Source organism: Helianthus annuus, chromosome 9 (genome assembly GCF_002127325.2).
Source record: "Helianthus annuus cultivar XRQ/B chromosome 9, HanXRQr2.0-SUNRISE, whole genome shotgun sequence".
Classification (NCBI taxonomy): domain Eukaryota; kingdom Viridiplantae; phylum Streptophyta; class Magnoliopsida; order Asterales; family Asteraceae; genus Helianthus; species Helianthus annuus.
In genome coordinates, this window is record NC_035441.2 from 158,904,856 (window position 1) to 158,922,826 (window position 17,971).

General features: G+C 34.9%; 2 protein-coding genes across 2 annotated transcripts; one reads left to right on the forward strand and one right to left on the reverse strand.

Moving 5' to 3' along the window:
- Window positions 1-420: 420 nt before the first annotated feature.
- On the reverse strand, window positions 421-3,622 carry LOC110879216 (putative NAC domain-containing protein 94). Its single transcript, XM_022127636.2, has 3 exons — window positions 3,175-3,622; window positions 2,294-2,595; window positions 421-1,301 (listed from the first exon to the last, which is right to left on the reverse strand). Exons 1-3 carry the CDS (start codon window positions 3,380-3,382, stop codon window positions 756-758), a joined length of 1,056 nt encoding a protein of 351 aa, XP_021983328.1. The 5' UTR covers window positions 3,383-3,622; the 3' UTR covers window positions 421-755.
- A 6,196-nt stretch (window positions 3,623-9,818) lies between these two features.
- LOC118481815 (ATP-dependent DNA helicase PIF1-like) lies at window positions 9,819-16,078 on the forward strand. The gene is made up of 4 exons (XM_035977100.1): window positions 9,819-10,694; window positions 10,848-11,099; window positions 14,995-15,135; window positions 15,797-16,078. Exons 1-4 carry the CDS (start codon window positions 9,819-9,821, stop codon window positions 16,076-16,078), a joined length of 1,551 nt encoding a protein of 516 aa, XP_035832993.1.
- Window positions 16,079-17,971: the final 1,893 nt, after the last annotated feature.

Consider the following 17,971-nt stretch of genomic DNA (forward strand, 5'->3'; position numbering starts at 1 on the left):
TGCCGACCACCAAGATATTCAATACAATCTCCATTTACAAGAGTTCGTTGTATACTCTCTGTACAAACACGTACAGAGTCACAACAGGAATACGACAACGATGATGATAACGGCTTCCGCTAACATCCCTATAGTTTAATCCACCGATAGAAACTAGACATAATTGTCCGCCAATAAGTTACATGTTTTTCTCAAGTTGTGGTCGAGTTGCCCGTCAATCGACAATAACATCCATATGAAATCCCTAGCACACAAACCCGAGCATTCTGCATATAGAACATTTTGTAAATTGATGCAAGTTCGCATCTCAAAGACATGCTATTGGACGGGTCATGCATAATAGTGATGTATGCGAGGGGGCTTGTTACAATGAGTCAGACTCCGACTATTATGGATTGTTCAACAAGGTCTTATATGGAAATTTATGACGTTGGTCATTGGGTTGTGATCTTCAGCTCTCTATATACAAATAATGTACACATGTAGTTCTATTAGAAATTAAAAGCATTATGCATATCACCAGAAACAAACAATGTTCCTAGGACACATGTAAATTACAAATTCATGGCAACACTGGATATTGTTTCATTTTCCTCACATAGGCCACACCAACCTATCCACAGCCAAACCGGTCCCCTAGCCAAAGTAAACGATGTAAAGCATATTAATCGTAAACATCGGACACAAGGCTAGGACTGTTTCCGACACATTTTTGCCAATCATGACACATACGTCGGACATAATTTGTAGAGTAGCTAGGTTGTGGATGCACTATGACTTGGAGGTGAATCCCAAGCCATAGTAAGCCTCCTTTCATCGGAAACAGCAATCGTGGATGTCAACCCGAAGGGAAATCCACCCATCAAAACATTTCCAAGCTCGTTTTCACGATAATGATTAATTGAGAAGTCGTCTAAGGGTTGTTGTTCACCTCCAAAGTTCATACTTCCACAATTCTTTCTTGCATCCTCGAGATTCAACACCCTTGGTTGTGATGTATCGGTGGGTGAAAAGAGGAACCCATTGGTACTAAAGTCTACATATGGAAGTTGGAAAGGAGACGGTTTGTTTACTAGTTGGTATGGTGGAGCTTCAAGATCCGAATAACTATTAGTGGCTGTTGGTTTTACGCTGTAGCAAAGATGGTCAGTCATGCAAGAATTGTTCTCGGGACTAAACTGGCTCGAATGTGTGACAAATTCGGATGTCCTATCTTCATATGCAGATACCCAAGAATGAGAAATTGCTCGTTGCGCTACTGAATTTGTCTTCTTGAATATCCTACAAATGGCCCATGCATCCTGAAAGTAAAATCGATTGAACTATCAATATGCTACTAGAATATCTCCGATAGATTATTAGCAATATCCATCAATAATTACTGACATAATGCAGAAAAAAAACCCAAGAAAAGAGAAAAATATGAAATAACTAGTCGCCGACTATTCAGCAATTTGTCGGTAATATCTGAAGGAAATCGGATTACACAAGCCTTGATTTCAACGAAGTATCATCAACAGATTTCCGTCAGTACACAACATGTTTTTGTCTACTGGCGAAATTCATTCGTTTTGTATAATGATTTGCCATAAAACGTATAACATATAATGTATATTAGACGCATATATGTAATGTATTAAAAGCCATAAAACGTATAGAAAGACTGAATATATTATGTCTAATAGACGCATATATATGTATTAAAAAATATGCAATTTACAAGTTACACATAAATAATAGAGTTAAATGCCCGGATAGTCCCTGTGGTTTGCCCTTTTTTCACCTTTAATCACTAACTTTCTAAAATTACATCACTTATTTATTTCAGCTCCGTTTTCTTCAATGACTTCTAAACATTTGACTGGGAGCTTGTGGATTCAGGAGATCCTTGTTCACATTAACGGTGGAGATGTGGTGGTGATGGTGAGGATTGGGTAAGATGAAGTGGGTGGGGTGGGGAGGATGAGTTGAGTTGATGAAGATAAGGATGGTGGTCCCACTTGATTAAATAAATGAATAATATATTTCTCTTAATGTTTTAAGGAAAGGGTATTTATGTCATTCACACCCTCTTAATTGAGAAAACTAACTGATGTTAGGCACAGGGACTATCCGGAAACGAAAATTGAAAAGTTTGGGACTATAGCTGTAATTTTAGAAAGTTATAGACTAAATGTGAAAAATGACAAACCACTGACTCTAAATAATACTAAAAAGTCTGAACTTAAAAGTCAAATATTGTGGAAATTTCACTAGAATAATAATTTGTTGTATATAATGATGTTTGACTTACATTTGGAGGAAGGCTTTTATCTTGAATCTTCTTGTTCTGTTCTGGTTCAACGACCGAAGGTAACCGAAACTCATGCATCATCCAATCCGTTTTGATCGCTTTTGCTGCTCGACCACGATAAAACACTAGTGACTTCTTCAACCCAATGCACTTGGCACCACTTGACGAGTAAATAGGTCGGTCTGTACCCGTAGCTTTCCAAAAACCAGCTCCCGTCACACGATTTGGTCGTGCACTATTCTTATATTTACGATCCCTTGGACAGTAGAAATACCACTCTTTTTCACCCAATGGAGCCAAACCTATATTAATCATTACACGAGGATAATAATTCGGTCAACATGTTATTTCATAACTAAAAATAATTAAAAACACACTATATAACACCGACGGCTAATCTGTTGGAAATTCGTCTGTATAGTGTTTACTGACGGAAATCTATCGACGATATCCGTCAAAATATGGGCCTGGTTAATACGGTTTATGACAAATTACCAGCAACAGGATTTCTGACAAATTTTTATGTGAGTGTGTGTATATATATATTAACGTTTGCCAAATTTAAAAAAAAAATACTAAAGGTGTGAAATTAGTCAGTGTTTTCCTATCACAAATTTGTTAATCAAAAGTTTATCAGAAGCTTAAAAAATAGACATTGACTTTAGCAATCTCTAAAGGTGTGAAATTAGTCCGTGTTTTCCTAGCCGTCTTAGTCAAAAGTGTAAGCTAAATACTAGTTGTTTCAGCCCGAACTAAGGGAGAAAATAAAGTGTGCTTTAGTGAATTAAATTTTTATGTCCTAATTAATTTTTTAGAAAAACTTTTAACATTTTAACTAATTTGGTAATTTTCTCTAAAAAAGGATTGATCATTTTACTTACTTGGAAGATCCCATGGGTCGTACTTGTATATATCAACCTGTTTGATAAGCTCGTTTGGAAGAATCTGATGCTGAATCTTTTTCTTCAAGTAGAATCCAACAAGTTCTTCATCTGTCGGGTGAAACCTAAACCCTGGTAACATGACTTCATGATCCATTTTATCACCTTCAAAACTCTTTTGATCATCCATGAATGTTAATGAAGACATGTTGAGCTTTTTAACGGAGAATTGAAGGTTTTTGTATATCCAAAATGGTTCCCGAAAAGGGGTTTATTTCCGATCTTTCTGGGGTTTGTTTTCGATGCACTTGCACAGAAAAAGTGGTAGAAAAGAAGATTAGGGTTTTTTGCAGTTTTAAAGAACAGAAGTCAAGATCTTGGACTTTTAAATAAGCAAAGTTTCGATCTTTATGAACACTTATTTGGTTTCTTTATATGCGATTTATAGTCTCGATCAATGAGACTCGTAAGTCGTATCTTAGCTGCGCGTGTATGGTTATATTTAATTAAATCTTGGGTATTTGACCCAATCAACAAAATAAGATGACAAGACAAGTTTATTATTGAATACTTTTGTGGACATATCTTAGAAGACTCCTGATTTATCCAAAAATGGTCCATTCATTTCCATACTCTCCGAGAGCTTCGATGTAGGAGCCAACACTAGTGGATGATCAACGGGCAGTTCAAAGAAGAGTAATATATATTGAATCTAGTAGAATTCTCACACGTGATTAGAGGGAAATATTTGGTATGTACATAAACAAAAGTGATTACAATAATATTTAGCTTAATTATTTAAAAGTTATAAACGTAAAGTTGCGAGTAACAAATTTACGTTATGGTACGATACCACTTCGGCACATGTAAAAAGAAATATTGAAAAATTCTGAAACCGACTCCTATCGAAACCAAAAATCATAATAATATTTGTCAGTATCGTTACCGATATTGTTTGGACGGTACCTTTTCTGTTCGATTCGGCAAAAAAAAAAATATATTTGCATTACAAAACAAAGTCTTGATTTGCCCATAAAGATATCAACATAGGTGGCGGGTTTGGCTAGGTAGCATAATGTAAATGTATCGGACTGCAAATCCTGGATCGTTCGGAAGGGTTCCCCTTCCTCCTTTCCCGGAGAGATTTTTCAATTCAATCTTAGACGGGCTGGTAAGAAACGAGCTTTCAACAGCCTGAAAAGGCTTCAAAGACTACTCCTAAAGGGATACCGGTGGTGGATCAAAGCAGAATTTGACCCACATGATGGCTTGAATTGGTTCTGTATGATTTTAGCCCTTTCTCGAGGCCATTCTTTGAGAAGGTCAAAACCGATAGGAAATCTATGTTCCCGCGGATCGGATCCTCAGACTGACTCTACTTCATCTGTGTTTTCGAACATCACTTTCTTATTCAATTTCTCCGAAATAAGATAAGAGGAACGTACTCGAGATTGCATTCTTGCTTTTTAGCAAGATGGGCTGCTCCTCCGCTCTGGTCTTCGTGATTGGCTGTCCTTTTTGAGCACTCATCATGTCACACCCCCAAAATTCCACATGCGGAGTACTACTGCGATGCGTGTTACCGACTAGGATCCAGCCACCAATCATACTGAACAGTCATCTATATCTATACTACTTTAATAAGGATATTAGAAGGACAAGATGGTAATTGAACAAGGTGTTGAAAAAACAATGAATGCACAATGTACAACTGTTAAGGCACAAGAAAACACAAACCCTTTTACCCTTTACAAGGGTATACATCTGCCGTCCATCTATACTACTTTCTCACACGGATCAACATCGGGACCGTCCATTTGACTTCACACGGATCACCATATGCTTTCTCTCTCAATGCTCACACATCTCACAAAACAACATCAGATCTTCTTCTCTCTCTTCTCTCTCTCTTTTCTCTCTTCTCGGCGATCTAGGGTTTCATGAGATCTATCACCAGATCCGTTTGAATCTATCACCAGATCCGTTTGATGAGCAGATCAAGGGTTTCATGAGATGTTCTGGCAAGGGATCCACGGATTTGAACAAGGGATCCGTTTGATGTTCTGATAAGTTGCTTTATCTTTAATCTTGATGTAGATTTGTTAGTAGATATCTTACCATGTTCTTCTGTGATTGTTACTTTTCAGGTGAAGCGGTTGACGGATGTTCGAAGGACGAAATCTGAGGTTTACGAAGGATTTTTTCATGTGTTTTGTGATGAATCGACTCAGGTTAGGTTCTAAATGTTGATTTATCTTTAATCTTGATGTAGATTTGTTAGTAGATATCTTACCATGTTCTTTTGTGATTATTACTTTTCAGGTGAAGCGGTTGACGGATGTTCGAAGGACGAAATCTGAGGTTTACGAAGGAGTTTAGCATGTTTTTTGTGATGAATCGACTCAGGTTAGGTTCTAAATGTTGATTTATCTTTAATCTTGATGTAGATTTGTTAGTAGATGCGGTTATTTCAAATTAGGTTGAAAGTCTTGTGATATTTGAATTTGTATTTTTGGTGATGATAGTTAGATTAATTTCAGATATGACATAGTGAAAGGATAAATTGTTTTTGTAGTTTTGATTTTACTGTGTTCTGTTATATTTTGATCTTTTCCTTCATTTTTGGGACTGATAAGTGTCATGGTTGTGTGATAATTATGATATTTAGGTCATTTAGATATGGAATTGTGAAAAGATAGATTGTTATGTATTTTTGATTTTGGTTTGTTCTGTGGGATGTTCGATGAGCAGATCTAGGGTTTCATGAGATGTATCACCAGCTTTATCTGGCAAGGGATCCACAGATTTGAACAAGGGATCCGTTTGATGTTCTGATAAGTTGCAATGAGTGTTATATATCTTACCATGTTCTTTTGTGATTCTTATCTTTAATCTTGATGTAGATTTGTTAGTAGATGCGGTTATTTCAAATTAGGTTGAAAGTCTTGTGATATTTGAATTTGTATTTTTGGTGATGATAGTTAGATTAATTTCAGATATGACATAGTGAAAGGATAAATTGTTTTTGTAGTTTTGATTTTACTGTGTTCTGTTATATTTTGATCTTTTCCTTCATTTTTGGGACTGATAAGTGTCATGGTTGTGTGATAATTATGATATTTAGGTCATTTAGATATGGAATTGTGAAAAGATAGATTGTTATGTATTTTTGATTTTGGTTTGTTCTGTGGGATGTTCGATGAGCAGATCTAGGGTTTCATGAGATGTATCACCAGCTTTATCTGGCAAGGGATCCACAGATTTGAACAAGGGATCCGTTTGATGTTCTGATAAGTTGCAATGAGTGTTATATATCTTACCATGTTCTTTTGTGATTCTTATCTTTAATCTTGATGTAGATTTGTTAGTAGATGCGGTTATTTCAAATTAGGTTGAAAGTCTTGTGATATTTGAATTTGTATTTTTGGTGATGATAGTTAGATTAATTTCAGATATGACATAGTGAAAGGATAAATTGTTTTTGTAGTTTTGATTTTACTGTGTTCTGTTATATTTTGATCTTTTCCTTCATTTTTGGGACTGATAAGTGTCATGGTTGTGTGATAATTATGATATTTAGGTCATTTAGATATGGAATTGTGAAAAGATAGATTGTTATGTATTTTTGATTTTGGTTTGTTCTGTGGGATGTTCGATGAGCAGATCTAGGGTTTCATGAGATGTATCACCAGCTTTATCTGGCAAGGGATCCACAGATTTGAACAAGGGATCCGTTTGATGTTCTGATAAGTTGCAATGAGTGTTATATATCTTACCATGTTCTTTTGTGATTCTTACTTTTCAGGTGAAGCGGTTGACGGATGTTCGAAGGACGAAATCTGAGGTTTACGAAGGATTTTCGCATGTGTTTTGTGATGAATCGACTCAGGTATGTCACTCGCAACTCGCAAGGAAACCTTTTTTTAGGATCTGAATTTAATTAGTTATACCTTTGGTTAACGACTGTCACGATCACTATTATTACAGAACAAGCTCACTCCGATCTTCTGGCTGCCGGAGAAAGTGTATCTGCTTGGAGAGTCTCGGAATTGGCTTTGGCGACGCTGAACGCTGCTTCATTCGAATCGATGGGGGCTTCATATGCAGAATGTTCCCTCACTTAGTGGTCTCATGCTCACTCAAGCAGAGGTAAAGTAAAGTTTATCATCATTCATCAATTTTCTTTTCTTTTTTGTTTATAATAAAGGTTTTTATATTTGCAACTTGACAAAATGTGATTTATATTAAATTTATTTTAAGTTAATAGTGTACTGGTTATAACTAATATCAAATCTTTACTAATACTTGATTTCTTTTTATGATGGTTGACTTTGCGAGAACTAACGGAGCATTAGTGTCAAGAATGGGCTGAGATTCGAATTCAGTCGGTTTTTCGCTCTTTTTTTGTAATTTCTAAGCTTTGAATATTAATTTTTAACATGCTATGCTACTGAGAGAATATAAACTTGACTATATTCTCTGTTTTTTGATCAGAGGTAAAGTAAAGTTTATCATCATTCATCAATTTTCTTTTCTTTTTTGTTTATAATAAAGGTTTTTATATTTGCAACTTGACAAAATGTGATTTATATTAAATTTATTTTAAGTTAATAGTGTACTGGTTATAACTAATATCAAATCTTTACTAATACTTGATTTCTTTTTATGATGGTTGACTTTGCGAGAACTAACGGAGCATTAGTGTCAAGAATGGGCTGAGATTCGAATTCAGTCGGTTTTTCGCTCTTTTTTGGTAATTTCTAAGCCTTGAATATTAATTTTTAACATGCTATGCTACTGAGAGAATATAAACTTGACTATATTCTCTGTTTTTTGATCAGAGGTAAAGTAAAGTTTATCATCATTCATCAATTTTCTTTTCTTTTTTGTTTATAATAAAGGTTTTTATATTTGCAACTTGACAAAATGTGATTTATATTAAATTTATTTTAAGTTAATAGTGTACTGGTTATAACTAATATCAAATCTTTACTAATACTTGATTTCTTTTTATGATGGTTGACTTTGCGAGAACTAACGGAGCATTAGTGTCAAGAATGGGCTGAGATTCGAATTCAGTCGGTTTTTCGCTCTTTTTTGGTAATTTCTAAGCCTTGAATATTAATTTTTAACATGCTATGCTACTGAGAGAATATAAACTTCACTATATTCTCTGTTTTTTGATGTGTTTTGTTATTTTTATGCTTTTTGTTTTTTAACTAATCTTAACCCATTTGACTTATGCTACATACAAAAAGGGATCAAGATCGGGACCGTCCATTTGACTTCACACGGATCACCATCTGCTTTCTCTCTCAATGCTCACACATCTGACAAAAAGGGATGTCAAAAGCAGGGAAGTACAATCTACAGGAAAAAGCAACACTTTACTTTTGTGTGAAAGACAGCTTGCTTGCTGCAGTCTGTATAATATATCAACACTCTTCCATACACTGTTTGAAAGACAGCACTGCTTCCTTCAGTCTCTATAAATAATCCAGAGATATCTACACTCTACTCACACTTTACAAACTCTCAACTACACTCAACTGAAATTGTAAGTTTATCTCACTTGAATAATCCTACTTTCAAAACATCAACTTAACAACTTCTATTTACTTCGATTTCAGAATATATCAAGTCTTTGCATTCGGATCTTGCGTTGTTTCTCGGCTCTCACATCAAGGTTTTAAAATTTTTGTCGGCTTTTCACATCTCCCTCTTGCATTGTTGTAAGTTCTTTCAGATATGACATAGTGAAAGGATAAATTGTTTTTGTAGTTTTGATTTTACTTTGTTCTGTTATATTTTGATCTTTTCCTTCATTTTTGGGACTGATATGTGTCATGGTTTTGTGATAATTATGATATTTAGGTCATTTTTGGGGATGATAAGTGTTGTAGTTCAATGAAAATTATGATAGTTAGGTCAATTTTAGATATGGAATAGTGAAAAGATAGATTGTTATGTACTTTTTATTTTAGTTTGTTCTGTGGGATGTTTTGATATATTTTTTCATTTTTTTGGATAGTGAAAGGATAAATTGTTTTTGTAGTTTTGATTTTACTTTGTTCTGTTATATTTTGATCTTTTCCTTCATTTTTGGGACTGATATGTGTCATGTTTTTGTGATAATTATGATATTTAGGTCATTTTTGGGGATGATAAGTGTTGTAGTTCAATGAAAATTATGATAGTTAGGTCAATTTTAGATATGGAATAGTGAAAAGATAGATTGTTATGTACTTTTTATTTTAGTTTGTTCTGTGGGATGTTTTGATATATTTTTTCATTTTTCGGGATAGTGAAAGGATAAATTGTTTTTGTAGTTTTGATTTTACTTTGTTCTGTTATATTTTGATCTTTTCCTTCATTTTTGGGACTGATAAGTGTCATGGTTGTGTGATAATTATGATATTTAGGTCATTTTTGGGATGATAAGTGTTGTAGTTCAATTAAAATTATGATAGTTAGGTCAATTTTAGATATGGAATAGTGAGTTACAAGAAGAGTATGGGATTGTTAACTTACAAGATGCAGGTTATCGTGAGTTACAAGAAGAGTATGGGATTGTTTTGGAACCTGAACACTTGAGTGCCAAACATTCACTTAATCCGGACCAAAAAAATGTGTTTGATGAGATCATGATGCATGTTGATAATGATCTTCCAGGCGTGTTCTTTATTGATGGTCCAGGTGGAACTGGAAAAACATTTTTGTACATTGCCTTGCTTGCTGAAATTCGGTCACGTGGTCTTATTGCTCTCGCAACAGCTTCATCAGGTGCAGCGGCTAATAATATGCCAGGAGGTAGAACGGCTCACTCGAGATTCAAGATTCCTCTTAATCTTGAAAATAATTCAATGTGCAATATTAAAAAACAGAGTGGGGCCGCTAAACTGATTCGCTCTGCCAAAATAATCATATGGGATGAAGCGTCGATGGCTAAACGACAAGCGATAGAGGCAGTCGATCGTACATTCCAAGACATTATAGGTGTTAGTCTCCCATTTGGTGGAAAGATAATGGTTATGGGAGGTGACTTCAGACAGGTGTTGCCGGTTATCAAACGTGGCACTCGAGCACAGATTGTAGACTCCAGCGTACGAATGTCACCTCTTTGGTCTTTGACTAAGAAGATGCGGTTGACCATAAATATGAGAGCGCTGAAAGATCCATGGTTTTCTAAATTTCTTTTAAGAGTCGGCGATGGAACTGAAGAACAAATCGAAGGAAACTATATCCGCATACCCGATGACATGACAATTCAGTGCAACAACAAAGAAAACGCTATAAAAGAATTGATCCATGCCATCTTTCCATCAATTGAAGATAATGTATATTCTTCAGATTATATAATCTCTAGAGCAATATTGTCCACTAAAAATGATAGTGTTGACGAGATTAATAATCAAATGATTGAAATTTTTCAAGGGGAGGAAAAAGTTTATTACAGTTTTGATGAAGCTGAAGACGATCAGCGCAACTTCTATCCGGTCGAGTTCTTAAATTCGCTAAATGTTAGTGGATTGCCGCCTCATAAGCTTCATTTAAAAATTGGATGCCCAATAATATTGTTACGTAATATCGATCCATCACATGGCCTGTACGTAATGGCACGCGGTTGATATGTAAGGGTTTCATGCGAAATGTTATTGATGCGGAAATTGCAGTTGGTCAACATGCCGGAAAAAGAGTTTTTTTTGCCAAGAATCCCTCTAACCCTTTCTGAAGATGACATGTTCCCATTCAAGCTGAAAAGAAAACAATTTCCAATTCGACTTAGCTTTTCCATGACGATTAATAAAGCTCAAGGTCAAACAATTCCGAACGTTGGTATTTATCTACCGGATTCTGTATTTTCACATGGACAACTTTATGTCGCGTTATCAAGAGGGATTTCAAGACAAAGTACGAAGGTGTTGGTACATCTCGCCAAAGAATTCAAACAACGCGGAGTTTACACATCAAATGTTGTCTACCAGGAAGTGTTGCGTGATTAATTAATCGCATCCTTATCAAAAAGAAGGTAAGTTAGTAGATGTTGTGCCTTATTTGCTTCCAGAAATTACCTTTTAATTACTATTTTAAATCACTGTAAGTGTCTAACATTTTTTTTATGTGTTGAAATCTGGTACAGTAGAGGAGAAGATGCAAGAAAGTCATAAGCGAACGGATGTATTGGTAAAACAGGAAGAGATACAAGAGACTCCCCACATTTTGTTTTTATTGTTTTGTCCAGCTACTTGACTATTTTGAACTCTTCTTGTTTTTAATTACATCTACTTCCTTGTTTTGTACTCTTCTTGTAGAAGATCACCAAAGAATCGATAAACTAACAGAAAAACCAGTGCCATCATATCACGAATAAGAAAACTAACTTAAGTACTATACAATATATCACGAGACGACGGATAAACTAACGGTAAACAATTATACTATTGTAAATTGCCACTCCCGCCGCATCGCGCGGGTACGTGACTAGTAGTAATAAAGCAGTATTACCAAAAATATGATTAGCGACTAATAATGTCCAAGTCCAAAGTTTTTAAAACAATGTTCAAGATAATAGCGGAAGCATAGTTTAATCCGTTCAACAAAAAGTTCTTAATTATTAATAAAGGAACCCAACATGGGCTCATACGACCACTATGCTCCCAAGCTGCAAGCTCTTTTCCATTACTGAGTACCTGCAAAGCATGCAGTAGGGTATTAACATAAAGTTGGCGAGTTCACGAGTTGTCCAGTTGAAATTCCATAAAACGTGTTTAAGTTGTTAAGTTACTCATTTATATCATGCCATGGGGAGCTACCCCATATGTCCAAGCTACTAAACACCATGATCATACCGAAACTATCGCACTTACGTTGTTGTTGCCTCGTTTGTCAATGTCTATCATCATTGACGGTTGCCTAGGACTATTAGTTCACGCCCATCCACTCAAGGCACGGTGTGAGGTTAGTGAGACCTAAATAGCGCTATTTAACTAATATCTCGTTCGCCTGGCCTCGGCGACTAATCGGTATAGTAATGTGGGTACTTGTGATAGAGTTTCCGTTTAGTACACTTATTGCATCTAATATAAATAGTAATTAACTGAGCGTCTCACACAAGGGGAAAATGTTACCCGTATCCCATACAAGGAGATAGTAATACCCGTATCCCACGCAAGGAGATAATGTAGTTTGTATCCCACACAAGGAGATAATGTTTTTCGTTCTGTTTCCAAACCATCGGGAACGCATGCTTTTTAGAAAAAGTTGTGAACTCACCTTGGTTTGCTCGACAGATAATTTACTTGTTAAAACAACTTTGATTAATCACGTCCTATTATTGTTACCATATTTAGTTAGGTTTTTATTCAAATAATGTCACGTATACACGTATTCAACACATAGCGCATAAGTAGCATGTGATACGTATACATGTGGGCCTTATTTAGACTTATAATATAAATCCAAAATGTGAACAGTGAACAGTGCACGACCCAAATATTGCATGTACGTTGTGAGTGGGACCCTAGTCGAAACCATGTGGTCTCGACACGAAATCAAGAGATCTCGAGTCGCAACCATGAGATTTCGAGTTACAAAACATCAGTCGAAACCTCAAGGTTTCCAGTCAGGCCTTGAGTCAGAACCGAATAAGTTTCGACTCGCAACCAAGATAGTCTCGAGTCCCTTGATGTTTGGTGTAACGTTTCGAGTTGTAACCAAAATGATCTCAAGTCACAACCGGACAGGTTTCGACTCGCAATCTCAGTCGGAACCTCTAAGACCTCTATCTGATTCAAGCATAAACCAAACAAAATCCACAAACACTTTTTTTATCCGTATAAACCCTAAATCAGATCAAACGCACCAAATTTCAAATATTTTTAGATTATTCGACTAGTTCATCAGGGTTTCATCATCCATCGAAAAAGTTTTAACACAATATCATCTAACACTGTTTCATTAAAACATACTAACGTATTCACTATAACATCAAAACACCTATTAATCATATCATAATCACACAATAGCAAGACACTAACAAGTTATGTTGTCTGTATCATTTAATATTCGGATCATCCATCAAGTTAGCATCTTTATCATTCATCAACATACCAAGGTTTTCTAACAGTGACATCATTTATGAATCAGTGTCATCAAGTTCTTTATTTGTCGAATGCTTCATCATATCAGACCATTCAAACAACAGTCAAAGGTATGTAATCATCATTCAAATCACACATTTATCACCTAAGGGAAATAGTACACTAACTGGTTAACAAAGAAGGTAGAAGGTGCGAAGAATGGAAGAAGAGATGAAGCTCTGAGATGAAGATCACCGGATGCCATCAACTCCAAGGAAGAAGGAGAGTGTTTTGTGCTTTTAGGGTTTTCTTTAGAGAGAAAGTGGATAAGGAGAGAGAAAGGGGATGAGAGAATGTTCTAATGATGGCTGTCAAATGATTGCTTTTAATTATCCTAAGTGTCGGCTGAAAAGGAGGGTTTTATACCCATTCCAAAATTGTGCACCTCTAGGGTTTCGAGTGGGCTCAAGGTGTTTGGCCAGGTCGTGTATGCACAGCCCATTAGTCCAACAATGAGGGGTGTCGGAACCAGGAATCCCGACTCGACACCAAGAGGTCTCGAGTCGAATCCGAGGGGTTTCGATTCGCCTTTGTACATACGCTTTTGCTCCTAAATTAACTTAGATAATTATATTATAATTATTGGTTTAGATATTCACACATAACTAATCATATAATCAATACGTTAGTTATCAATTTAATTCTCATTTATTAAGTCCCCATAGTTACATTCGTAAAAGAAATGTGTAGGAACACCCGAGGTGTCACATTATCCCCAAGTTTCAACAAATTTCGTCCCCAAATTTAGAGCGCAGCCACTGACAAGCTAATGTGTTCAAACGTTTTCGCGGGGTGTTACGTATCACTACGAAAGCAAGCCCATCTCTAGCGTATTGGATACTTCCCAGACCTTCTCACCAGCCTTACGTGGCAGAAGAGGATTCCTTCCTAGTCGTGCATCGTTTTACGGTGGACTATCTTAGGAGAGAAAAGTGCTCTTGTGCATGTCTGACAAGGGACAGAAGCGATCAAACAGGCGGAGGCTCTCTATTTGCTTGCAATGTCGGCTCTTCGCCTTTAGTTAGAAGTATCAAAGACTCAATGATAGGGTAGGGCGTAGTGACTACTCAGATGAAAGCTTCAGAGGTTTAATAGATGTGTTTTAATCGATGGATAAATATAAATACCGATATCGATGCTAAATTCATTGCGTATCTAGGTTTTTAGAAAATTTGACTAAAGCAACTAGTGGTTTAGTTACTATTGATACCAACTAACTCAATTGTTATGTATATAATTTGTTAGAAAAGCCGGGTTCAAATAGTTACCTTTTCTAACAAGAATTTTAATACTTAGACCGCATGGTGTGGGCGTCGTTCTTCGGCGTTGTTGCCAGTCAACGCCCAACTTCACACACCGTCCCCCGCATTGTGCACGATTTTGTTGTTTGGGTGAGAGATATTCCACCGACATGAAGGGCTAACATGAGTCGACGTGGAACTTGGTTATTGGTTGCTTCAAACTAGCCGTTTGACCTTAAAAAAACTTTTTAAAAAAACTACATATACTAACATATTTCACACCATTTTTTAAAAACCACACACTCAATCATTCAATTATCTCTTCCCAACTACCTATTCTCTCTCATTTTCTACAAAATTTTTAAAAAATGGAAGGCTCAAATTCTTCACCTTCATCTTCTTCGTCATCGTTTGGACTTGACGATTTAACTTTATTCTAGACGGATGACGAGGAACCGACACTCATAATTTCAGCGGTTCAAAAGGTGGTTCAAACTGTAATGGAAGACGAAGGATGCTCCTCAGAACCCAAGAGAAGAAAATACATCGTACGTGACCGAGTCAACACACATGAGTTATTGGTAAGTGACTATTTTTCAACAAACCCTAGTTATGATGATAGTACTTTTAAGCGTCGATTTCGTAAGAGCCGTGAATTATTTCTTAGAATATCAAACGATTTATCAAGTAAATATGAAATTTTTCGACAAAGAGAAGATGCGCGTGGTCGTTTAGGATTTAGCACATTGCAAAAAGTCACGACAGCACTTAGACAATTGGCTTATGCGACGGCTTCCGACATTATGGATGAATGTATATATAAAAATGTTGGAACGGGTGGCGAGGGAAAGTCTCCATTATTTTTGTGAGTGTGTGTCATTGAACTACATACAACAACTTTCAAAGGCTCATGAAGAGCAACATGGTTTCTCTGGGATGATCGGTAGTTTAGATTGTATGAAATGGGAGTGGGAAAATTGTCCAACATCGTGGGTCGGGTAACACAGTAGTGGATTTCATAAAAAACCGACTATAATGCTTGAAGCGGTTGCATCTCAAGATCTTTGGATTTGGCATGCATTCTTTGGTATGTATGTCGGAAATAACAATTTAAATATTCTTAATCAATTACCCATTTTCAACGATCATATGAACAATGTTGGACCGAAAGGTTCTTTTCATGTTACCGGTGCAGAGTAAAAATGCGGTTATTATCTAACGGACGATATTTACCCGGATTAGGTCATGTTTGTAAAATCATTCACACGGAGAACAACGTTAGACGAAAAGGGACGTAAGTTTAATGGGGCTCAAATGGCGGCACGAAAAGATGTCAAACTGGCATTTGGTGTTTTGCAGTCAAGACGGAAAATTCTGAAGGTGCCGTGTAGAATTATGGAGAAACAAAGAATTAGAAATATGGTGTACGCGTGCGTTATATTGCATAACATGATTTTGGAGGATGGGAACGCGCAATTTGAGAGTAATATGAGGAGACGAGTCAACCAAGCATCGTATAATTAAGTGATCAAGAAAAAGAAGCGAACTTGAATGAAATTAAACATGATACAACACATCACAACCTTCGAGCGGATTTAGTTGAACACATTTGGAACCTTCCACGAGACGATTTTGACGAAGACGAAGACGAAGAGGATGATTCAAGTTTATGTAAACTTAAATTTTATGTGGTTTTTAAAATAGATGTTTTTTATTCAATTAATATTAATGTTCTTAAATTAAATTAAATTGATTTTATATAATTTTTAAATTGAAAATAATAATGTACAATCGGTGTCACGTGTCGAATAACGCCCCTCTTCCACGTCCCTTCCCACAACCTTCTTTTTTTCACCACGCCACTTTTCTGTTGTGTGCTTACGTGTCGTTCACATGTCACATAACGCCTATTTTTCAAGCTCCTACACACCGTGTGTTCTTAAAAAACATCTAATTTTACATTTGAAAAAATTCAATAATTAGCTGCTAACACTATTTTATTTTGTGTCTATTTTCTACTTTATTAATGCATAGTTAATATTAGCATTAATATTACATTTATTGCTAATTTAAGATATTTAACTACAAAAAAAACGTTGTGAAAAGTTTTTTTTTTTTTCTAATTTGTTAAGTTAATAGTTTCTGGTGTAAAATTGATTATTATTTTTGTGAACGTTAAATATTAAGGATTAAGTGTCAACAACAATAATAATAATAATAATGAAAATGAGACTACAAAATGATAAATAAAATCAGCTGGAAAGTTTTCCGAAAGACGTGATCAAAGATCTTTTTAATTCGAATTTGTTATATAGAATCAACGTACTGGTTAATTTTAAAAATTATCAGTTTTACATATCATTTTTAAAATTATATATATAAATTTCTGGACACATTCATCAAAAATAATATAATCCCGTTAATTTTACAAGTGTTAGAGAACTATCTTAGTTATGAAAAATATACCAGTTAATTTTAAAGTAATCAAATATATATGTTTTAGTTATAATGAACATGATCAAATTTTTGGATGTATCAATATTAAAAAATATAAACAGTTGTGTATGCTGAAATTTTTAACCATAATTATTATTATTATTATTATTATTATTATTATTATTATTATTATTATTATTATTATTATTATTATTATTATTATTATTATTATTACTACTACTACTGTTATTATTATGATTATTATTATTATTATTATTAAATTAAATAAAATCACGTACAGTAGAGTTTTTTGTTTTTTCGTTTTGGCAACTGAAGTATACTTTTTTTCTTGGCTTACTATTTGTTATTTTTGGTTTTTCAATTTCATTTATACGTACATATATACCATATACCAATAATTACAAAAGAAAGGAAAGGAACAATGTACTTTCATACATATTGAAAATTGTTAAATAGTATTTTTTTTTTAATTCTTCTTAAATTTTGTTATAACTAATTTTGAGCATTTTTTAACAATTTTTAAGATACGAACTTTTATAAAGCTATGAATACGTCGTTGTGATGTGCCTATTTTTATATATATAGATATAAATTTTATTCTAACCGAGTTATTAGTAGTAATGTACAAGTAATTAAAACACAAACGTACAAAGCTATTCACATTTTATTTGTTATTTTTATAAATAGATGTAGTTTAGCGTCGTCATTATAATAATATAATGTAATGTTTTATAGAATTTCAAAGATACCGTTGCAACGTGCTTATTTTTACCAATATATAAATTTCGTTGAAAACAAAGTTTTATTTGTAATAAAGTATGAATGTTAAAAGCGAGTTATATACAAGTTTCGACGGTACATCAATTTTATATAACTGAATTTTTAATTTGCCACCTACTGCAAAATAATATAAGTTGAGTCGGTAATTGCTCCCATTAGAAAGTACGTGTTTGAATTCTT